The 21,422-nt window shown below is 38.7% G+C and overlaps 1 protein-coding gene across 1 annotated transcript; it reads right to left on the reverse strand.

Moving 5' to 3' along the window:
• Nucleotides 1–1,893: 1,893 nt before the first annotated feature.
• CDK7 (cyclin dependent kinase 7) lies at nucleotides 1,894–19,915 on the reverse strand. The gene is made up of 12 exons (XM_054003883.1): nucleotides 19,830–19,915; nucleotides 19,566–19,625; nucleotides 17,414–17,447; nucleotides 15,571–15,638; nucleotides 13,712–13,780; nucleotides 12,276–12,386; nucleotides 10,998–11,116; nucleotides 10,204–10,303; nucleotides 8,367–8,453; nucleotides 6,537–6,686; nucleotides 4,750–4,897; nucleotides 1,894–2,113 (listed from the first exon to the last, which is right to left on the reverse strand). Exons 1-12 carry the CDS (start codon nucleotides 19,887–19,889, stop codon nucleotides 2,088–2,090), a joined length of 1,032 nt encoding a protein of 343 aa, XP_053859858.1. The 5' UTR covers nucleotides 19,890–19,915; the 3' UTR covers nucleotides 1,894–2,087.
• Between the last annotated feature and the right edge of the window lie 1,507 nt (nucleotides 19,916–21,422).

Here is a 21,422-nt window from a genome sequence, read left to right on the forward strand (position 1 = left end):
AAATCAGCCTAAATTGGCCCAAATCAACAAGTCAAAGTGACTTGATTTTTAGTGCAGAAGAACCTGCATCTGATGGCCTACTTCCCTCCCAGCTGGGGGCAGAGCATGGCCTGAGGCCAGGTCTTGACTGGGAGGATTTTCCCTAAAATATCCTAAAACGAGCCTCTATTAATGCCCAGTGAGTGCCTTAAAATGATACATTTACTGCAGAGAATTGGACAAGATGTGAGAGTTTCTAAAGCAGCCAGTTTGGTGGTAAACAGCTAGCATAAGCTATCAGTCATTTGTTTTTAGCTAAACAATACTGTTAGTCACAGAATGCCCAGGATTAATCTCATAAATCAGCTCTGGCTGAGGCCTGCTGCACAGGCCTCAGCACCTCACACTTCAGGCCCACTCTTACAGAGTACAGTAACCATCTAATTCCGTACCTACTCTACAACTTTTGCCAGTAGGAGCTTAGAGGCTCGCTACTTGTTCTAGTGGAGAAGTTTCCTTCAGGGAAGGGTATTGTCTAGACAGATACAGCTAAGGAAATGGTGTTTCTTTCACAAAGCAGAACTGACAGAATACTTAAGATTGTCACTGTCATGCAAACCTTATCTGTCAGTAGGGATACTGCATTTTTCAGTGACTTACCTGTTTTAGGGGCTGAAGCTTTCCAGGCTTTTAGAACCAGTTAGAAAGATGCGCTAGGTAAGTACATACAAAGATGTTTACAGTACTCCTAAATCTTTCTTCCCTATTCTGATTCACATATTTTTAAACCTATGACAAGTGAGAAGCAGGACTGTAGTTATCTTAATCCTCTAGCCTGCAATGAAGAGGATGATGTTTGATTAAACAGACAATAAAAAATTATACAACTAATGTTAATGGATAAACTTTTCTCTACACTCTCAATTAGATCCTAGGAAATCTGCTTACTTATCAACTGCCAAAAACCAATAGAGAACACAGTAGGCTACTGGAAAATACCAACTCTTCTCCCTTACAAGGCCTAATACTTTACATTAGCTCAAATAGCAGCAAAATGAAGGAACACACAAGCAAGATGATGGTTGCTGTTCCTCTACAAGCCTCAAAGTTTTGTCCACTATATTTGCCACAAAATTAGAAAAGAGAATGCTGAATGTGGTTCAAAGCTAGAAAGATGACAATGGCTCAGCAGGTATCCCAGAGATCCAAAGTACAACACCAAGCAAAGATGCAGCAACAGCATATGTAAGCTTGGTTCTGTCCACTGCAGAAGTTTAGTTACCCAGCAGAAACTTTGTTACCTCTCCATGTTGGAATTCAGGCAAAGCTGAGTCCAGTGTCTACACTATGGATTGTCCTACAGACACAGGCTGACAGGACTAGTGTAGTATAGTTTCCCCAGCTGGATCTTCTTCCTGTGTCACTCACTGCAATCTTCAAGGTTTTGAAGGAAACAGTATTTGTATTTTCTCAGCTAACTTCTCCTGCAAGACTGGAATAGGAAAAAAAACCCTCCAAACAATTCACATTAAATCTGCACTTGACACTGTTTTCAAGGCAGTATATGTGTCTTTGCAGAAGTCTTAATGCATTACTGCTGAGAGAACACGGGCAAACTTGTTTGTTAATACTTGAGCCTACTAACTGGAAAAAAAAAACATATTCTACCCTTTCCTTACAGGGGATACATTTTTATTATAGGTCTAGAAGAGTCATATGTTCATCTAAGCTGCATGTGAGAAGAAAATGCTATTTGTAGTTTCCCCTCTTAGGATCTATATCTGTACAGGACAGCATGTGACTCAGCACAGATGTTCTGCAAAATTAAGGCTGTGTACACCTGTAGCCTGCAAGCAGTTTTGACAGTTATTGTCTCAGAGCATGACTCAAAGGACAAGACAGCAAACCAGATAATCTTTTTTTCTCAATAATAATTTTATTGTAAAAAGAAGGGTTAATAAAACTTCTGTGTCCATAAGGAAATAATAAGTTCATATATTTTACATATGAAAATATTAAAAAATAACCATCCAGCGATGATTACAGTGTTTTATCAATGGCTGGGATTCAGGGCATTTTCACTCATTTTCATTCATCATCCACAGCAATCAAAAAATCAGTTTTTTTGGTAATCCTGAAAAATGTAAATCACATTGTTAGCAAAGTATAGAGGTCCAGCCCCCTCCTAGTCTTAACTGCTGAATGCTGTTTGGAACAGGGCAGTACATGATGACATTTTCTAACAAATCTATGTGAAAGTGCTAGAATCAAAGTTCACTTGTATCAGTATGTATATTCCAAAAGTCATAAATTCTGTAATTGTTTTAATTGCATTTAGAATACATGTAAATATTTCTCTTTGTTCATATAAAAGCCTAACTGTTGATATGAAAAGCTAACCCCCTAATTCTACTTTGAAACCCAAGAAAAGCAAGCTGTTCTAAGGCTTAAACCTGTCCCACCACACACACACACTCTTAAGGATTTTTCTTATGTGCTGTCAAATGTTTTTGTTTTTTTTTCCAAACCAATAGTGTTTTGATATCAGATTCCTTATGCTTAATTAACATAGGAAAAACTTTAGTGCACTATCTGTTATAATCCCTGTTTTGTGTAGCTACAGCTCTGTAGGAATGCATATTAATAGGACGAGAAATAGGTGTTCTGGGGAAGCAGTTGTCACTTCTTAAGTGACAGAGAGGAGATGGGCAGTTATGTCATCACAGAATCAGTGTCTCCAAAAACCTCACTGAAGTAAGTGGTAGCAGTAGATACAAAGCACGCACGTTTCATACTTTTCACAGGCAGTCATCCCTCGAGTGGTAGTTTTCCCCTGAGAATAGAGGCTGTTTTCTGAGAAGTATAAAGATTTGGTGAACACACTCCACAGGCTACAGGGGTTTGTTTTTGTGGAAAAGTAGCACATACAGCAATGGCATGAATCTTTATTCCAGCAGTCAGCTCCTGGTGCCAAAATTTTCAAAGCACTCAAGTTTATTCTGACAGGTTTTGGAATGCTACCTCAACAGGGCTAGGGGAAAGAAATATGCTCTGCAGGATGTAAGGCCATTCTAAGGATTTCAGGGAATGCAACTTATTTTTCTTGGAAATTACATTTGCATATTGTAATGTTGTCCTTCAAATTTTTATTTAAACCAAGACTAGAGGACTATTCTTCCAAATCACTATTCAGATTTTAAATTTAGATGGTAATGCCATGTAAGAAGAAAAAATTAAATCCAGCACAGCAGATTTGCTAGCTCTATCATTGGCTCTCTCTCCTTTAACATTTGTTGGTGCTAGAGGAACTACCTTTGAAACATTTTGGATCTGTCAGCCCAGTTAAGGCAGTAACATAACATTATGTAAAATCCACGTTAGAAAATGCATAATGTCTCAATTTCCAGCTAGTAGAAATTATATTGCTTTTTATACCAATATTCAAAGGTCTCAAAAAGTAATGCTAACTTCCTTACCACCTCATTCCTAGACAATCTCTAAACTCCTAGCATTTACACAGAAGCATGGAAAGATGTTAAAGCAACTACTGTTCTAGCTTGATACAGCTCTGGAAACTCTGCTCATTGTCAAATGCACAAATTCAAATCATTAAGTCACAGAAATCAAGGAAGCATTTATCTCATTTTCCTGTCCTTTAGTTAACAGGTGTATTTTTGGGTGTATACTCCCCAACACCACAAACCCTCACATGGTCTTTGGAAAAGGAGCTAAAATGCTTAAATTAATTGTCTACACTATTGTAACTTGACAAGTTCCTACATGCCAGGAAACCCATGGTACTGGGGTCAGCAAACATTTTGCAAGTAGTCAGCTATCACTTTATTTTTTAGAGATTGAAAACTTAAAGTAGTGAACCTAATGTATTTTACTTCTAATTTGATGAAGACTTAGAAACAACAATTCAAAGTGCCTAAAAACTAAGTTGAACCCTAATAAGGGAGATTTCTCTCCGAGCTCAAGAGGAAATACACTTCTATGGAAGTAGCTCCATTCAAAAAAAAATATCACTCATATTAAAACTGAATCTCATACTGGCAATAACAAAGAGCTGATGCTAGCCTGACAGCTGTTATCTAGCATATTCCAGATGTTAAGAAGACCAACTCCAAGTTTAAAAATAGTTTTTGCCTCTGTAATAGAAGGCCTGAGTAATTTAGTGTCAGGTCTTGAGTCCTGAACACTTGTGTTGCCACAAAGATATGAAATACATGCTACTGTCAGGGGAAGACTGGAGTTCGGTCACAGAAGTGTGCTTAATGTTCTTGACCCAGAGTGGTCTTAAAAGTTAACTTCCTTACCTTAAGACAGAGTGACAATATCTCCTCTGAATTTGATCCTCCCTCTCCAGCCTGTCATTTCACAGAATATCATGCTATGTTTTAGACTCTCTTTTTAAGTGGTGTGAAGTTAAATTACTTCCACCTGAGTAAGATGCCTCAAGAAAAAAAAAGTTCATCATAATAGCCTATAATTTACTGGGGAGTACCACTCTCCATTACAGAATTAATGGAATAGGGTTATTTCTTCTAATAGACTCCTAAGCGTCACTGAAAAGCCTTTTTTGTGCTAATTCTGTTAGAACAAAGAGCTAAGTAATTCTGACCCCAAGCCATATATCATTAAAGGGCTTCAGCCAGTGCTCAGGGTATTAGTTCATTTAGAGAAATTTTCTTCTAAAACACTAGAAGCATCCCATTCTCTCTGATCATGTAGCTCCTATTTAAAACTGGTGACATATTACGAAGTTACCTTGATCTATTCCTTCTGTCCTTTTCCTTTTTAAATTTAAAAGTGCATTTTGTTGCTCCTTTGCAGCTTCAGCAGGACAGTTGGGTCTTGGCAGCTGATTTCCTGGAGTGGGTCCTGGTCGGTTACTGAAATACTTCTGTTTCAATGCCTTAACGACAATTGAAGAAAAAGAAACAAGTGATTAGCATGAAGTGTAATTTATAAAGAAGTCATAGTGAAACCAAGCACTTTTAATGGGGACTTAAAAACTACTTGAACACTTTTATACTACAGAGTGGCCTCGGGGCAAATAAAGATTGTCTTCGCAATTACTATCGACCGCACATGGATCTGTAAAGCAAGGGATAATTGTATACTCCTATTTTTAGCCAGTGCTCAGACATCCTGACTAGAAACTAGATTATTTTGTAAGAAGTCTTGTATAAGTGGATTCTAGCTCTGAAGAGCTTAGAATATTCTGCTATTCAGAGCTATTCTGAATAGACAGATCAGATGAGGATAAAAAAAGAAAGTAGGAATAAAGAAAAATTAAAAGAGTATTTTTGAAGTCTTGATCAGATTCACAATCTGGACACCAGCTGTTTTGTTAGTTTTTAAGATGGGTCTTTCCCCCGTATTTCTTTAACTGTGCTGTTTCTACCCTGCAAACTATGAGAAAGACATGACTCTTATTAGAGCAGAAGACAAACACTAGTCAGCAAGATTGGTTTCATGTAGTGGAATTATATACCTTACTTTAAATTTTTGGAACCATGAAGTGTAGTTAATAGAAAGTGGCTGTCTCTTAGGTAATAATTTCTTGTGCCAGTTACATGATATTCAATGTCAGCTATAAATCAAACCAATACAGTCAGCACAAGTTGTTTCCTGTCTTAAAACTGTGGCATTGTCAATAAAAAGTTTAGACTAGAAAAGTAATATAAATTCAAGTCACTATCATATAATATGACCTGAAAAATGACTTCATACATATGAACTACCACAGAGATGTCTCAAGCATAGCAGAACTAATTATCTGGAAACTTACAGTGAATGTTCTTAAAGATGGTGGCCAAAACAGCCTGAATGTGCTCTGAAAAAGTCTACTAGTAAAAATATACATAACACATGAACTGATGTCCTGGATTCAAACCTAACCAGCAGTGAGGGAGTCCTGGCCCAAAGGGATCAGCGGTTTCTTGCATGCTTCCCTATCAGTGTAAAATGAAATACACTTCTAACTGGCAACTGGTGTATCCTCCTCATCACAGAAATCAGTATTGCAAACTGGAACATTCTGCAAGATTTTTCTTCCAAGTCCTCCATTTCTCCCCAGCAGGGAGTAGTAAAATTAAAAGTATGATGGAAAAGGATAATTAGATAAGAATGATGGTTTAATCACCACAGAATTTTATGTTTAAGAAGTACTATAAAAGTTTAAAAGACATTGAAGAAGAGATGGGATGAAGTAAGGAGAAAAACCTTCCAAACCCAGGGAATAAGATAAGCTATGTTAAGACTTAACCTTCAAGTTTTAGGTGACTGAATTCAGCATGTCAAATATGACTGTTGAAAGGTCATGGCTCATACATATTTTAGTTCTCTACCTTGACTCTACACTGGAAATGGAGATGATCACTTAGTATTATCCATACCTTTCACAGATCTCTCTATAAAACACTGGGATTATGTTTCTAGTAATTCATGTGGTATTTCATTTCAAACCTGGCTAACTGGCTTCAAACCACATTTATCTGATATTAACAGTGGTATAATGAACATGAGGAGATAACCCAAGTGTGCTATACCTGCGTAGCTGTTACTCTAGTGGAAGGATTAAACGTGAATAAGCCTTGAAGAAGACTGAGCAGATCATCACCAGCTGCACTGAAGATATGTTGAAGTGGCATTCCAGGGAACGGCTTAAATGTGACATAATCTGGAAGACTTGTCATCCCCTACAAAGACCAAAAATGGAATACGTTTTTCCCCTAGAAAGCTTTTCACAGACAGCAAACTTCATGCGGCTCTTCCAAAACATGTTGCTAAGACTTGGTCACTGAAACAAAATAAATATAGGAATAGAAGGCCATAAAAGCTTTTTTTTTAATAACTGTTGCAGTGTGAAACAACTTTCCAAGTGATTTGTCCTTCCCTTGCTTTAGTTGTGAGCAGTCCAAAAGGAAAAACTGCTAAAGAAAGTATGAAAGAATTTTAGACTGGGTCAGACAAATTAAATAAAACCTCCTTTAGTGAACTGACATGGTGAGAGGGTAAATATTTACAAAAGAGTCAGTCTTTCTCTACATTAATAAAAGTTAGCTGAACATCATGTGCATTTTGATTTTAAATGCACAAATGAAACTTTATATGGGCAATGGGAGGAGGGAAGGAAAATATGCACCAAGCAGTTAAACAAAAAATTAACTGCGTATTTTTTTTGTCCTCTAGGTATGAAATCAATCCCATTGTGTTCACATTCTAGCATAAAAATTAAAGACAATTGTAACAGACAATTACACAAACATAATGCTTTTGTAGTGTTTTAAGTATTTAAAGCCTTAGTTGTCACACTTCAAGTTTGTCCAAGTAAAATAAAATATTAACACAAATTCAAAAATGTGTTCAGTCAGCTATAATCTTGATAGTAAAGGTTTCAATTATTAAAATCTACGTCTTTGGAGATGAACTTGGGAATGCATAGTCTTTGTTGTGTTAACCAATCTCCTATTCTCTCTTTTCTCCATTTGTATCTTAAATTTTCCTCTCCAAAGGAAGCAGAAATGTCATTGCAAAAACCTTCATGCATTCCATTTAGAACCCTGGAGAAATATCAGAACTGTGGGGGTCTAGCACTGCCTTACACAGCAGTTCTCCATTTGGCTACAGCTCCATTTCGTGATCACATACTATGGCATTCCACCACCATTTACAATAAAGAAAAGCTGCATGGAGAGGGAGCAGAGGTGAACAAGTCCATTGAGTGCTTCCACAACTCAACAACAAAAGGGAACATCCTGATCAGGGAATTCTGGACTCCCTGTGCCTGGTAGCTGGTACAAGTAGCTCATCAGACATATCCTGCTTCCTGTCACTGTTTAATAACCATGGTTAGGTAGGTCACTGTGTGACCTGACAGTAAGTTTGGCCAGGTGTTAATTTGCTGCCATCTCAGAGAAAATTGTACTACTAATTGTATTTCTTTCAGGATCATTGTTGAGGCAAATTGTTTATCCCTAAAGCTGTTGGTCTGTGTTTCTTACTATCCCCAAACCATAATTTACCAAGGCCAACTCAGGTCCCTACAAATGCTTCCTACTTCTGAAAGTAATTAAATTCTTCCAGGTTAAGCATGCTAATTAAACAAGCACCCCAAAAATATTAAGCAGCAGCAATACTCTCACACCAGTAGCCATGTGAAACTTTGCACACAGAAAGGAAATCAAGAAGTGTTGATACTGTTACTATTGACCAGAGGTTTGGCAAGAGAAACAACAAATCTCAGCTGCTTCATGAGATGAAGCAACTGCCTTCTGAAAAATCTACTCAAGTATTCTGGTATAATAATTTAACTTCAAGAGATAAAATAGAGAGTATCAAGTAAAACCAGTATCAGTCTGTTAAACAAAATTACTCACAGGCCATTGTTCTTCTGTTGGAGTGCCCAGTGTTTCAAATATCCTTGTCAGCTGGTCAAGATCAGAGTCTCCAGGCAAAAAAGGAACCTGGAAGAAGGACATGGCATTTGACTGAATTAACTTTGAACTTCAATTTTAGAAAGAAGCTTTGAGTGATACCACATAAATTGCAAGGCAAAAACCCTCTGTATACCATCTCCCCACAAAGAGGTACTTTGGATATTTGAGGCATTTTATTTATGCTCAAATAGATTCTGAAAGTTTCCTGAACCCAGGCTTGGTATCACTGACTTGATAGCAGACAGCTTAAACATAAAATTATGTTTAATCACAATCACATTAATGTAAAATTTACTAAACACAGAAAAGATTTTATTTCTCAGTTGTCAGCCTAAAGTCAGTTGGTCATGGTGATCTTTTTGCCACCTGTTCTTTGGAGGTAGATTTTATATATATTTAAAGTGAAACATAACTGGATTACACAAGTTAGCCTTATGAAATTAACTGAAAGCATTAGGGAGAGTAGAGACCCACTAGAATAGAAAACTGTCTGATCAGTGTCACATGTCATTTAAATAAAGCAAAAGACTGAAAAGGGGTTATCTGCCCAGTCCAACTTCTAGCTCACATATCAGGCACACAATGTAAGGAAAACAAAACTTGAAGACCAAAGCAAATTTATGAAGAATTAGAGGCAGTGTTTAATTAATTAGGACAGAAAAACCATCATGGATATCCCTAGTAGACAGCATACTAAGTTGTGGCATCATGAAAGCCCCTTGAATATAAACTGCTTTCATAAAAAGCTCCCAGAATTTGCATTGTCCTGAAAAAGGACACATACATTTCAAAATATCACAGTGATAAAAACTGAACCATAATACACTTTGTTTTGTGACAAACCAAAGAATCAACTGAATTCAAGAATTATTCGCTTACTAACTTTGCTTAAATGTGTTCAGCTTTAGCAGGTCTAATGCATATTTATGTATCCATCACCAGTGCTGCTTAAAGAGCAACTGTACATTTCTATATCTGACCTGCCAGTCAGATTTAACGAGCACACCTACTTGGTGTGACCAGTCAAAGCAAAAGGTTTCTTTCAAGGTGTTTTCATACAGAAGTCTGGTTATGATATGGCCACAAAAGCATTCAAAGGTGCAGAAACCAAGCAGAAGCCACTTAGTCATGAAAGATAAATTGTACTGCAGGCTACTTCATGCCTTCAGCTGTGTCTGTACCACTGCTCCCCTCTACACTTTAATATCTTCTCCAAAGAGCTGTATGATAAACATTCTACTTCAGTGGAAAATACTCAAGGACCATTACATTTGTGTACCACACTAAGGAGTGCCATAGGATTATCCTGATGTTAACCTTCAGCTTCATTCCAGTATTATCAACTAACCACAGTTTAGAAAAACATTAGTCTTCAATTCATTTTGAATGAAACCATAATTAAGGTACTGGTGATTATAATTGAGGAACAGTGTATAAGGGACAGCCCATGCACGTATATGTGATGTTACATTTCTAGAACAGTAGTGAACTAAAATAGGTGTCTGTGGACCACAAGAGTTACCTACTTGACCTCTCCCAAGGCAAGACTGTGACAGTTTGTTGCAACTTTTTAACCCAGATGTTTACAGACTTCCAGTGCTTGTGACATTTATGAAGCCTCAGTCTATTCTAAAAAAACATTTTCATTACAGTTAACAAGATTTTGGAAAGTTTCTTCTGGCCTGCGTTCACTTGCTTTTAGCAAGAAAAAAAAAACCCATAAAAAGCCGTAGTGAATAGAAGGGCAAATACAAAATGCTTACATTTGAATACTTACTCTGAGGAGCAATTCAGCTAAAATACAACCAACAGCCCACATATCAACACCAACACCATACATTCTAGCCCCAAACAATAGTTCTGGGGCTCGGTACCACCTGAAAAGAAAACACATTTTGGAAGAATAACCTGGTTTTGCTCACCTCCATATCAACAGACCTAAGTATAGAGACTACTTTTATGTAAAATAAGCCTTGTTGTTTTGAAAAAAATACTTAACACTGCCTAAGAACAATCAAGTTTAACGAAATGACACTGCATTTGATGCTGTAGAATTTCTGTCTTTTGAATAAAGGTGTTAAACCAGCTTTGTCTGAATAGTTTTAGCATCCCAGGAGTCAGAAAGCAAAATGTTGCATATTTTGCAGCCCCATTTTTTATAGCCTTAAATAAGCATGCCATAAAAAACATTTGTAAATATTTCAACTGGTTCAAGTGTTTGTCCCAAAATAGGTAATGTGAATAGCTCCAAAAATGGTTCTAGGTTCTTGTGATTAGCAGAAAGTAGCAGCTGTCTTGCTCCAAAATCCAGGCTTCTACATACTATTTCCAGACATTCCAAAAGAGTATAATTTTGATATATATGAGAACCACTCACACAGATGCATACTCAAGCAGTTCTTATGGAGACTTTGTTAAACAATGCTTCCTTCTGTTTTTTTTATGCACCTCTTGCCGCATCACATGAGCAGATGCCACTCTGAATATGTTGATTTGACATGACATATTTCAAGAAAGACCTATAAAGCAACTAAACAATCTCTGTGTAAGCAACAAAATAGAGTGTCTTACCTTGTTACTACCTGGTGGGTATAAACTCTGTTTGGGCTTCCAAAAGATTTTGCCAAGCCAAAGTCAGCCAATTTTAAAACTCCATTTTCATCTAGCAACAAGTTATTTGGTTTAAGATCCTGTCAGTATAGAAAACAAATAATGAGATTTTCCATAAATCAGATAAAAACAGACATATAATCAATCTCCTGGCAGACATAACATATAAAATGGAAGATTTGATTCTATCCTAAAACCTACATTGAGAGCGAAAAAATTTAAACCCCCCCCAGGAAATAAGTATTTTATCATATATGAAAACCATAATGAGACAGACCCATTTGAATATTAACATATTTAACTTGCAGAGTTTTAAAAAGCCTCTTGATAGGTTTTACATTTTCTGCAGGTACAGCAGTTATGTTATCTGCATAGCTGCCAACTGAATAATAAAAAGACCTGGCCAATGCTTCAAATAACGGCAGAAATCATGAAGTCACACAGTTCAATACAGTAGCAGTATATTGTGGGTTGACCTCTGGCCAACAGAGGCCAACCCACAAGTACCCAACCCAAAGGTATCCACACAGCCATTTGTTCTTTCTATTCTCATCCAACCCACCACCTTCAGCAGTACAGGGGAGAGAAGATCAGAAGCAGGAAAACTCTAGGAGCAGTAAAAAAACAGTTTAACAGGAAAGTAGTAAAAATCAAAGCAAACAAGCAAGGCCCTGGAAATCCTTCACCACTCCCCAAAAGGAGAGTGATACACAGTCTCCAAACAGCTGCCAGTTTGGAAACCAAAATTCCCCCTTTTTCCTCTTCCCCAGTTTTTATCACTGACCAAGGCATTACATGCCATACAGTATCCCCATGGACAACTTGGGTCAGCTGCTGCAGCTGTGTCTCCTCCTTACTTCTTCCCCCAAGCCTACTTACCAAGGCAAGGGCAGAGTGAGAAAAAAAGAAAGCCTTGACACTGCCTGATAGAAAGGAGAAAGCTTCAATAGTTCAGCTGCTGTGAAAAAAGTCCAATCAATCGCAGGCAGACCCAGCTCACAGTGATAATTAAAGTCACATCTAACTGGAGAAACTTTTATGTAAGTATCGAAGTCATAACCACATCAGTAAATCTTAACATTTCTGGTACTGCTATTATCTCTCCAAAACAGCAAATATGAATGCTTATGGAATGAGACTGTCTGGATTCCAAAACTACCTTCATTAGGCTTTAGACTCTAAATCTACCCAATGTGATTTTTGTAGCAGGATGAAGGCTGCCAATTAGTACATGCTTACCCTGTGTAGAATCCAATGCTGATGTAAATATTCTAATCCTTGAAGTGTCATCAGCATATATGCCTTGATGTGAGACTGCGTCAATACAATACTTGTATCCTTTATAATAACCTGTAAAGTGTTGAAGTTGTGTTAAAGCTCATCACACAAGACAACCTTATCTCCATTCTTTCAGCTCAAAAGTTTTTTCTGCCTTTAAGACAGGCTTCAGATTGGCAGTCATATATTCTCTACCATTTCACCCTTTTTCCAGAAAAATAGGTCAATTCTGGAGATCAGAAATTGAAATGGGGAGTCCAGATAGCTTATTTGAACTTTGCATAACCCGACAATGAAAAAAAATGTGTGGGAAACAGAAGTTTAGCATTTAATCTCAGTTCCGTGTTGATACCCAAACTTCCAGGACAAAGATGCACACATACAAATGATAAATGCGACAGTAAACTAGAAATTATCTTTCCACTTAATTCCTTCTTTCTCTTTGCAACCTAAGTTAACTAGTCTTTGTAAATACAATGGTTTCCTTTTCTATTTCCAAAAAGACCAGAAGGGATGGCCACTTGACTGTATTTTAAAAAATCTACTTAAGTTTTCTACATTCTTTGATTTTCAATATTAAAATTCTATGCAAAGACCCCAAAGCTTGTTTGTTAATACTACTGTCCTGTTCAGTAAAAGCCTTCCATAAGCTGAGTTACAGAAGAGCTAAGACTGCACAAATTTAATGTATGCAGCATATGCTTAATCACAAGAGGCAGCAGTCTCAGTGGCAGCCTGAGTGATACCACAATACAATTTAAAGACTGCACACCATAGCATCATGCAGTACGAGAGTATTTAATTTTTCTTTGTACACCAATTTTCTTCATCTCTAAACTTTCCATAACTACTACGTAAACAGAATGAATCCTCTAGAAGTCTACTCATTACTAACCTCTATTAGCAAAAATGTGACCTAACCTTTTCAAATCTTGCATTCACCTAAATTTCAGCAAACCTGTCTCTGGAAGGTACGGATTTGCAATTACTTAGCATTGCTACATTTGAAAACATGTTTAAAGCACAAGTGATTTTACTAACAGCTCATCTCTTACTATATTTTAGTGTCACACTTATGTGAACATGTTTGGTATTATGCTTATCAACTGCATTCCAGAAGAAATGATCTGTGCCAAAGGTTCTACACTCTGACTGGGGTTCCAGAAAACTAACACAGTAAAAACAATTTGTTATTTTAAGATCATGCTGACAAGTATTTAGAAATAAAGGAATTAATCAAATGAGAACTCATAAAAACTGAAATTACTCAAGCTACTTTTAAGACCTGATCTTCATCAACTGACATAATAAAAGTCACCTTTCTAATATGGGCAAATATAAGCCTGTTAAAAGCAGTACTGTCAGTATGAAATAAAAAAAGTCTTTAAAAATCTTACCTCTAAATCTGTTTCCATAAAATCAAACACCAGACTAATATTTGACTTGTGTCCAAATGCATCAATAAGCTGCAAAACAAAATACATTATGATTAAGCATGCTCTGATTCTTCCAGTTTTCTGAAATTCAACACCACTGTAGTCTGCATGTGGATTTTCAGCTTATTGAGAACTGGTTTTCTTTGACTTGTAATACAAAAATTCTTACTCAGTTTAGCTTCTTAACTCAGTTTCCAAACCAGAAAAAATCCCCATTAAATATGGAAATAACATTTCACATGATTGCCCTTCCTTCCTGGAGATAGGAAAAAAGAGGAAGAACTAACTTTATCATGTTAACTACAACAGATAGTTGCACAGATAATGCACACCTTGTCTTCAAAACTTTCCTGTTCTAACTACTCTTTATTCAGACAAGACTAAGTTTGCCCATGGATTCAGCTCTGTGTATCTGCTTCCTGTAAGCACACAGTATTTAGAAATTTTAAGTGTTAGGCTTGTTAGCTTCAGACATTTTTAGATGTGTACTCATTTTTGTAGTTAGCTTTCCAAGATAATTAGAACTCTTTTGAAGACATCCAAACAACCCTTTCTTTGGATGAAGCTGTGTAATGACACAATTCCTAATTTGAGATAACACAAGCGTGATACTGAGCGAAAGCAAGAGATCATCTAGCCTCGTATTCTTCCCTCAAGATGAAGAAGGTATGTATGCAGCTGGTGCAGCTCATTCCTCAGTCTCAGTGTGATGACTACACGAACGGGCAAACTGCAAGGAATTTGTTAGAATAGTTCATAACAGCAGTGACTGTGCCCCTTACACTCCCAAAACCCACAAAAGTTTTGTAAGGACTACTAAGAGGGGTACAACACTACCTCTTATTTTTAGAACCTGCTTATGGAACTCCTCATCACAAATTTGTCTAACTCTTCTTTGAACTGTTGATGCAATTTGCTTCTACACGGCCCATGGCAACACATCCTATGAATTCATTACACATTGAGTGAAGCAGTACAATTTCCACTCCTCCTGCCAATAGGTTTTAAATACATCTCTTATTTCTAGGACAATGGTGTTTGGAAACATAATTTCTGCATGGACACCACCTATCACCTTGGTTTTGTAGACCTCCCCATTACCAGCTTTTCCCTCTCCAAAGTGATGAATTCCTCATTTTTTCATAAAGAATATGCTCTGTCCCTTTGCCATTTTAGTTGTTGCCCCCTGCATATTCTCTAACCTTGATAGCTAAAGCAACCACTTTGAAAGTAGGGTCACAATCCAGAAGGGAACCATATTTCCACTTTGACAAGTATGTGGAAAATTCATGTTTAACTTCATGTACTTAATCATATTGACACTTTCTAATTATCCCTATGATCTAACTTGAAAATGTCTTTAGCTCCTGCTGGGTATCTGTAGGTGTAAGTCTACCAAAATGCAACTGAAACAAAAAAGATTCCAGTCTAACTCCTTCCAAAAGAGATTTTAAATATCATATCTGTGTGCTAAAATAAGCCTGCTATTTTATACCTGACTAATAAGCCACATGACTTCCCCTTTACCACTGCTTTAAAAAGCCTCCTTTTTGACTGTCACCAGTTCCATATGAAGCAATCGATCAGGTAAATTTGGCACTGTGTTCATTAGCAATTCTATCAGAGATGCAAAATCAAGCAATCTACATTTTCACAATTCTTCCACCATTAGCATCTACGTAGGCCCAGGCAAAAAACTAAAAGGATTTAAAAATAAAACCTTTGCCTTTGTTATTGAAATAGGCACAGTACCATAATAGTTGTTGAGTTACTGAAAGTATTTGAAGATTGATTCTAGAACTAGCATTTATTTTACTTACACCAATAATATTTGGATGGCTTAGCTCCTGTAACAGTTTTATTTCCCTGAGGGCAGTCCTGTTGATCCCTACATTGATAGAAAGAAGAAAAGAAGATGAAAGAACAAAATAAAAATTTTGGATTAAACTCCACATAAACCTGTAATTCTGCTACTCACAGACTATTTACTATTACAAATTACATTCTTAACGCTTGTCAATTTGCTAAATAACAAGGACATTGCCATAACTAACTAAATTGCTTCAAAAAAAAAAAAAAAAAGTGGGCATACACTTTCTTCCATGGCAAGTCCATTTCACACCATAGTAACCAGGCTTGGATTATGAAGCAATATGTCTACATTTTGGCAAAAAGGAAAAGTCATAGGGAAAAAAAACCCCACCTTTTTCAGGGTATTGGAAGGCTTGCTTCATTTTAAAGAAAAGTTTAATTTTGCAAACATCTGTCCCTCAGCAAGTCTCACTTCAAACCTCATTAATAAATCTCTTTTCTTTCTAACATGCTGTTATCTAAAAATGCAAGGCACATGTTTTTCTACATTCATGCTGTAACAATAAAGAAGGCATAAAACAGAGCGACCAAAACCTGCTTACTCTTGCTTGAATGTTCTCATAAGCAGATTTTATAGAGGAAAAATCAGGGGCCAACAGGGAGCAAATGGTGCCCTTCAGCAGTCACACTGAGGGCACTGTGTCAAACCATGATTTCTGCAGGGTACTAATTCATCCTTCAAAAATGCTAGTATGTGTGGCTTGTATGAAAACTGGCAAGCAAATGCTCCTGTGGTGTATCATGCAGGAAGCTGCAGCTGCATATGAGTTGAAAAACAGTGTTCTCCTAAAACCTGGCATATGATTCAATGCTAAGACTAGCAAAGTTTTGGGCTAAGCTACACACATTACTTTACATTCCTGTTTTGCCTGTTTTAATTACCCATTTTGGAATCAAATTAACAAAGGTTGCTTTTGGGTAGGCACAGTCTTGAATGAAAACAAAAGCATGCCATGTTATCAGATAACACAGGGAAAGCAGATATGATCATTATTTTTAATAAAACTTTCATCTACAGCTAGACATTGTAGAGGCCAAAAGTAATGACTGTCCCTAAGGGCCATTAGGCCACTGAAGGCCAGGTAGATCATGACTGTCAGGCAGCCAGCTCAATTGTGAGACTCTGGCATGAGTGATCAGTTTCTCTTTAAAAGAAATTAACTGGAGAGTCGATAGCAAAGACTCTTCACTGGAAAATTGGTAACCTGATGAAGGAGTCCTGAAGGACAGCAGCCTGCACACAAATAAAATTCTGCTGCACCATAGAGGTGATAAGACAGATTACTTGGTTTCAATTTGCCATATCCACACCTAGAGGCACAGGGCTGATCAGAGCACATGTTCTATAGTGCTGAACTTGGAAAAAAAAAAAAAAGGACACAGAAACGAGAGTTTTGATCTTGTTTTTATCCACTTTTGCCTCTGCACACATCACAAAAATAAAACACACAAATACTCTCACTCATCTTAAATACTTAAGGCATAGAGATGTATTGATACAAAAAGGTATTCTAAACTCAGTGTTATTATTATTACCATGCTATATTCATGTTTGAATTCCATTAAAATTGAGAAATTATATACTCATATTTAGACATGTATCATTGCATGCAGGTATCTATGCTGCTTTTTGTTATCCCTGCAGTTTGTGAAGCAAACCTCTACTAAGCCTTACAGCAGGCATTGAGCTCAATTTTCTCAGTCAATGGTATGGGAAATTAATGTATTAATTTACAAAAACAAAGCAAACAAAGCACGGCTTCTACAATATGATTTTGTTTTAAAACTCACCATCTTTAGCTTCTGATCTATGCCCCAGTTTAATCTGAAAATAAATATTTCATGTTAAGTAAGATTAAGATGGTGGGGAATACATTTTTTAGTATTGCTCCTCTAAGATGGAATGAGTTTTAGAATAATGAAGCACTTTACCAGCTGGGTTGGTTTCAATTAGGGTTTATTTCTCCCTTAAAAAAATAACTGTCTCTACAGCATTAGATTTTACAAAAAATAGCCATGGTGGCACTAAAAACAGACATAATGCAAATTGACAGTTTAAACTGCTGTGTTGCCACAAAGCTTTATTACATCACTAATGAGCTTCTCCTCAGGGAGAAATGAGAGCTAAATAATTGACAGTTATCTTAGAATGATTCCAGTAAAATTAGCATAGGCTGTAAACTTGGGCAGACTCTAGGTCTTTTTGTCTCAGTCATCGAATGCCCTGAAATTTCAAGTCCAGAATCCTACAACCTACCATTGATATTTTCAGATGATAAAACAAAGAATGCTCTTCACCACAGCCTCTACCAGTAGCAACCATATAAGACAAGTATTGCAATGCTAAAAGTTATTTTAGTGCATAAAACAAGATTACTTACTATGACACAATTCAATTTGTTGAGTCTTCAACTAAAGAATCCACTGTAACATGCATCTTTCACTCCTTACAAAGAACAGCTGAAGATCCATTTTTAATACAAAAACTCCCTGCAATCCCTTCAGATAGTTACAAGTGAAACACTTTATGACAATGTAAGCATTTTCATAATTTGTATGCAAGCACATTGAAGATCCAAGATAACTTTTGTCATATTTTACTAAAAAACAATCATACTGGATAAGGGACATTACTGGAAAACTCTCAAGTTTATTAAGGCCCCCTGACCACTACTCATTATTGTTTGTTCAAGCTGGCAGCAACAGAGTAACAAATAAAAGAGTGAGGGCATTCAAGAGAGATTTGAGGGCCCTAGGAAAATTGATAGAAGTATATGGCGCACAGGTAGTGATTTCCTCAGTCCTTCAGGTATCAAGAAATAATACTGATAGGCAGATCTATCAGATTGACATGTGGCTCTGAGGTTGGTGTCACAAGAAAAACTCTGGGCTCTTTGACAGTGGAATGACTGAACACCTGTTTTACCAACACCTGATGGGTTGCGCCTTTCTCAAGAGTGGAAAAAGAGCTCTGGCACAGCAGCTAGCATGGCTCATTGGTAGAGCTTTAAATGGGCTTTAAGAAGGGAGAAAAGGAAAATACCCAACTCACTAGTGATAATCAGTGGGATGGTGTGTCAAAATTTGAGGAAATGAACACTAATGGGCTACCTCAATCTGCTTCATGAGGTGTTTGCTACGAAGTACAACACCTGGAATGTTTCTCTACCAATACACTCAGCATGAGGAACAAACAAGAGGAGCTCAAAGCTTCGATTCAGTCTCAGAGATTTGATATCACTGACTTCAATGAAACCTGGTGGGATGAGTCCTGTGACTGGAGTGCCCTGTTGGGCAGCTACAGGCTCTTCAGGAGATGTACACAGGACAAAAGAGGCGGGGGGGGTGACATCATATCTAATGGAAAGGCTGGAATGTACAAAGCTTACAGCTGGCAATGGTGCAATTGAGAGCCTCTGAGTGGGAAACAAGGGACAAATAATGTGGATGTCATTGTGGGAGTTTGCTATAGATCTCCCAGCCAGGACAATGATGCCAATGAATTCTTCTTTGAGGAATTAAGAGATGCTTCCATATCAACAGCCCTTTTTCTCACGGGGGACTTCAACTTGCCAGAAAGTAACTGGAAGCATCACACAACAGGTACTGCCTGGGACAGAAAATTCCTAAAAACCTGGACAACTTTGTAGAAAAGGTCCTAAGGGAGCTGATTCAAAAAGATGACTTCTTTGATCTACTGCTTGTCAACAGAGAAAACCTCATGATTGAAGTGGAAATCTAAGCCATTTTGGCCACAGCAATCAATGGGGATGGGAGCACATTACAGACACGTTAACCAGATAAACAAACTTCTCCAGAAATAAATGGCGTATTATGCCATTTCCCATCAAATTGGTTAAAAAAAAAAAAAAAAAAAGTCGTTAGGTAGGTCAACAGCAACCAGACGCTTTATGACACGCTGAGAAGACATTCTGACACTTACCTTCTTAATAGCCACGATTTGGTTGTTCGTCTTGTCCTTGGCTTTGAAAACGGTGGCGAACTAGGGACAGAGAGACGCTGCCGTGAGGATGGCCTGACAGACTGCGCGAGGGAGAGGCCCCCGAGTCCTCCTCGAGCCCGGGGTGGGCACCGCCCAGCGCCCCTCGCGTCCCCGTCCTGCCACGGCCGGGCGGCGACACGGGCCGGGCCCAGCTGGGCTGCCGCGGCCCCAGTGCCGCGGGCAGTCCCCACCGCGGTCGCTCACCTGCCCCTCCCCAAGGAAGTCGAGCTTCTCGTAGCGCTTGGCGCGGGCCCGCGCATCCATACCGGCGGGAGCGGCGGCGGGAGCGGCGGCGGGAGCGGCGGCGGCCCTGCTCGGCGCTTTAACCCCGCGGCCCCGCCGCTTCCGGCCCCGCCCCGGCCCGGCCCCTGCGCGCGCAGCGGCCCTCGGCAAGGCGCACGCGCGATTGCCATGCGGATCGGCCCCCTTTCGGGTGTGTCGCGGGGCTCGCGCTGCGCCTGCTGCAGCCGTCAACAGCTCGTCACAGAAGCTGCTTCTGTTTTGACCCTGATATCGCGTCTGACATTCAGGGACATTTCTGTAATTTCTGTGCGTAGAGATATATTTTTTAATTAAAAAAAATATTATTCTCTAGAAAGGGTGCTCTCAGGCACTTTGTTAGGTTCTACTGGAAATTCTTAATTGTACTTCTATAGGTCCTTCATTATGAACAATTACCTACAGTATAGTACTTAAAACTACTATTCAATAGCCATCAGAGAAATTTCTCAGAAAAGTTGTCACTTGAAAATTAATTTCCCTACATGCCCAAGCTTTGCTGTTTTTTAATAAATTAGTCAGTAACACTAACAAATGTGTAACTATGAAGAATAGTTGTCATCTCTGAGAGCACTTCAGTGTCTCTTTCCTGCCTGTAAAATCATTCTCAGTGACATATCCAGATGAAATCAGTCTTACCTCAATCCTTGGAAAAGTGGTGGCATGCCTCAAACTGGAGGCCATCTATATCTATGTGGATGACAAGAAGCTGATCAAGAATATCACTTCACATGGCACTTCACTAAAGGCACATCTTGATTGACCAACCTGATTGCCTTCTAAAAGGAATCAACTACCTGGATGGGTAAGGGGAGAGCAGTGGATATTGTCTACTTGATGTTAGTAGGATTTCAACACTGTGTCTTAACAACATCCTCATAGACAAACTCAGGGATGTGGGCTGGATGAGTGGACAGTGAGGTGAATTAAGAACTGACTGAACAACAGAACCCAGAGGGCCAAAATCAGTGTCACAGGGTCCAGTTGGAAGCCTGTCCCTAGCAGTGTCCCTCTAGGGTGTACTGTTTAACTTATTTATCCCTGGCTTGGATGAAGTGGCAGATGCCTGCTCAGCAAATTCAGAGGACACAAAGCTGGGCAGAGTGGCTGATACCCTGGAGTACTGTGCAGCCCTTCAGAAGGGCCTTGACAGGTTGGGGAGATGGACAAAGAAGAACCATCTGAAATTCAGCAAGGGCAAGTGCAGGGTCCTTGCCCTTTCCAGGGAGGAACAACCCCAGGCACCAGCACAGCCTGGGGCTGACCTGCTGGGGATTAGCTCTGTGGAGAAGGACCTGGGGGTCCTGGTAGACAACAAACTGTCCTTGAGCCAGCAGCGTGTCCTGGTGGCCAAGAAGGCCAGTGCTATCCTGGGGGGCATTAGGAAGAGCATTGCCAGCAGGTAGAGGGAGGTAATCCTGCCCCTCTACTGAGCCCTGGTGAGGCCTCACCTGGAGTGTTGTGTCCAGTTCTGGGCTCCTCAGGACAAGAGAGACATGGAGCTCCTGGGGTGGGTCC

Source organism: Vidua macroura, chromosome Z (genome assembly GCF_024509145.1).
Source record: "Vidua macroura isolate BioBank_ID:100142 chromosome Z, ASM2450914v1, whole genome shotgun sequence".
Lineage (NCBI taxonomy): Eukaryota > Metazoa > Chordata > Aves > Passeriformes > Viduidae > Vidua > Vidua macroura.

What these genes read in the sequence shown, in the direction of transcription:
- CDK7 (XM_054003883.1), bottom strand. Translation starts at nt 19,889, where the DNA reads ATGGATGCGCGGGCCCGCGCCAAGCGCTACGAGAAGCTCGACTTCCTT. An exon ending in ACTTCCTTGGGGAGGGGCAG is followed by an intron (nt 19,626 to 19,829) that starts GTGAGCGACCGC and finishes CTCTGTCCCTAG; the next exon opens with TTCGCCACCGTTTTCAAAGC. An exon ending in CTAGAGTAACAGCTACGCAG is followed by an intron (nt 4,898 to 6,536) that starts GTATAGCACACT and finishes ATTGTCGTTAAG; the next exon opens with GCATTGAAACAGAAGTATTT.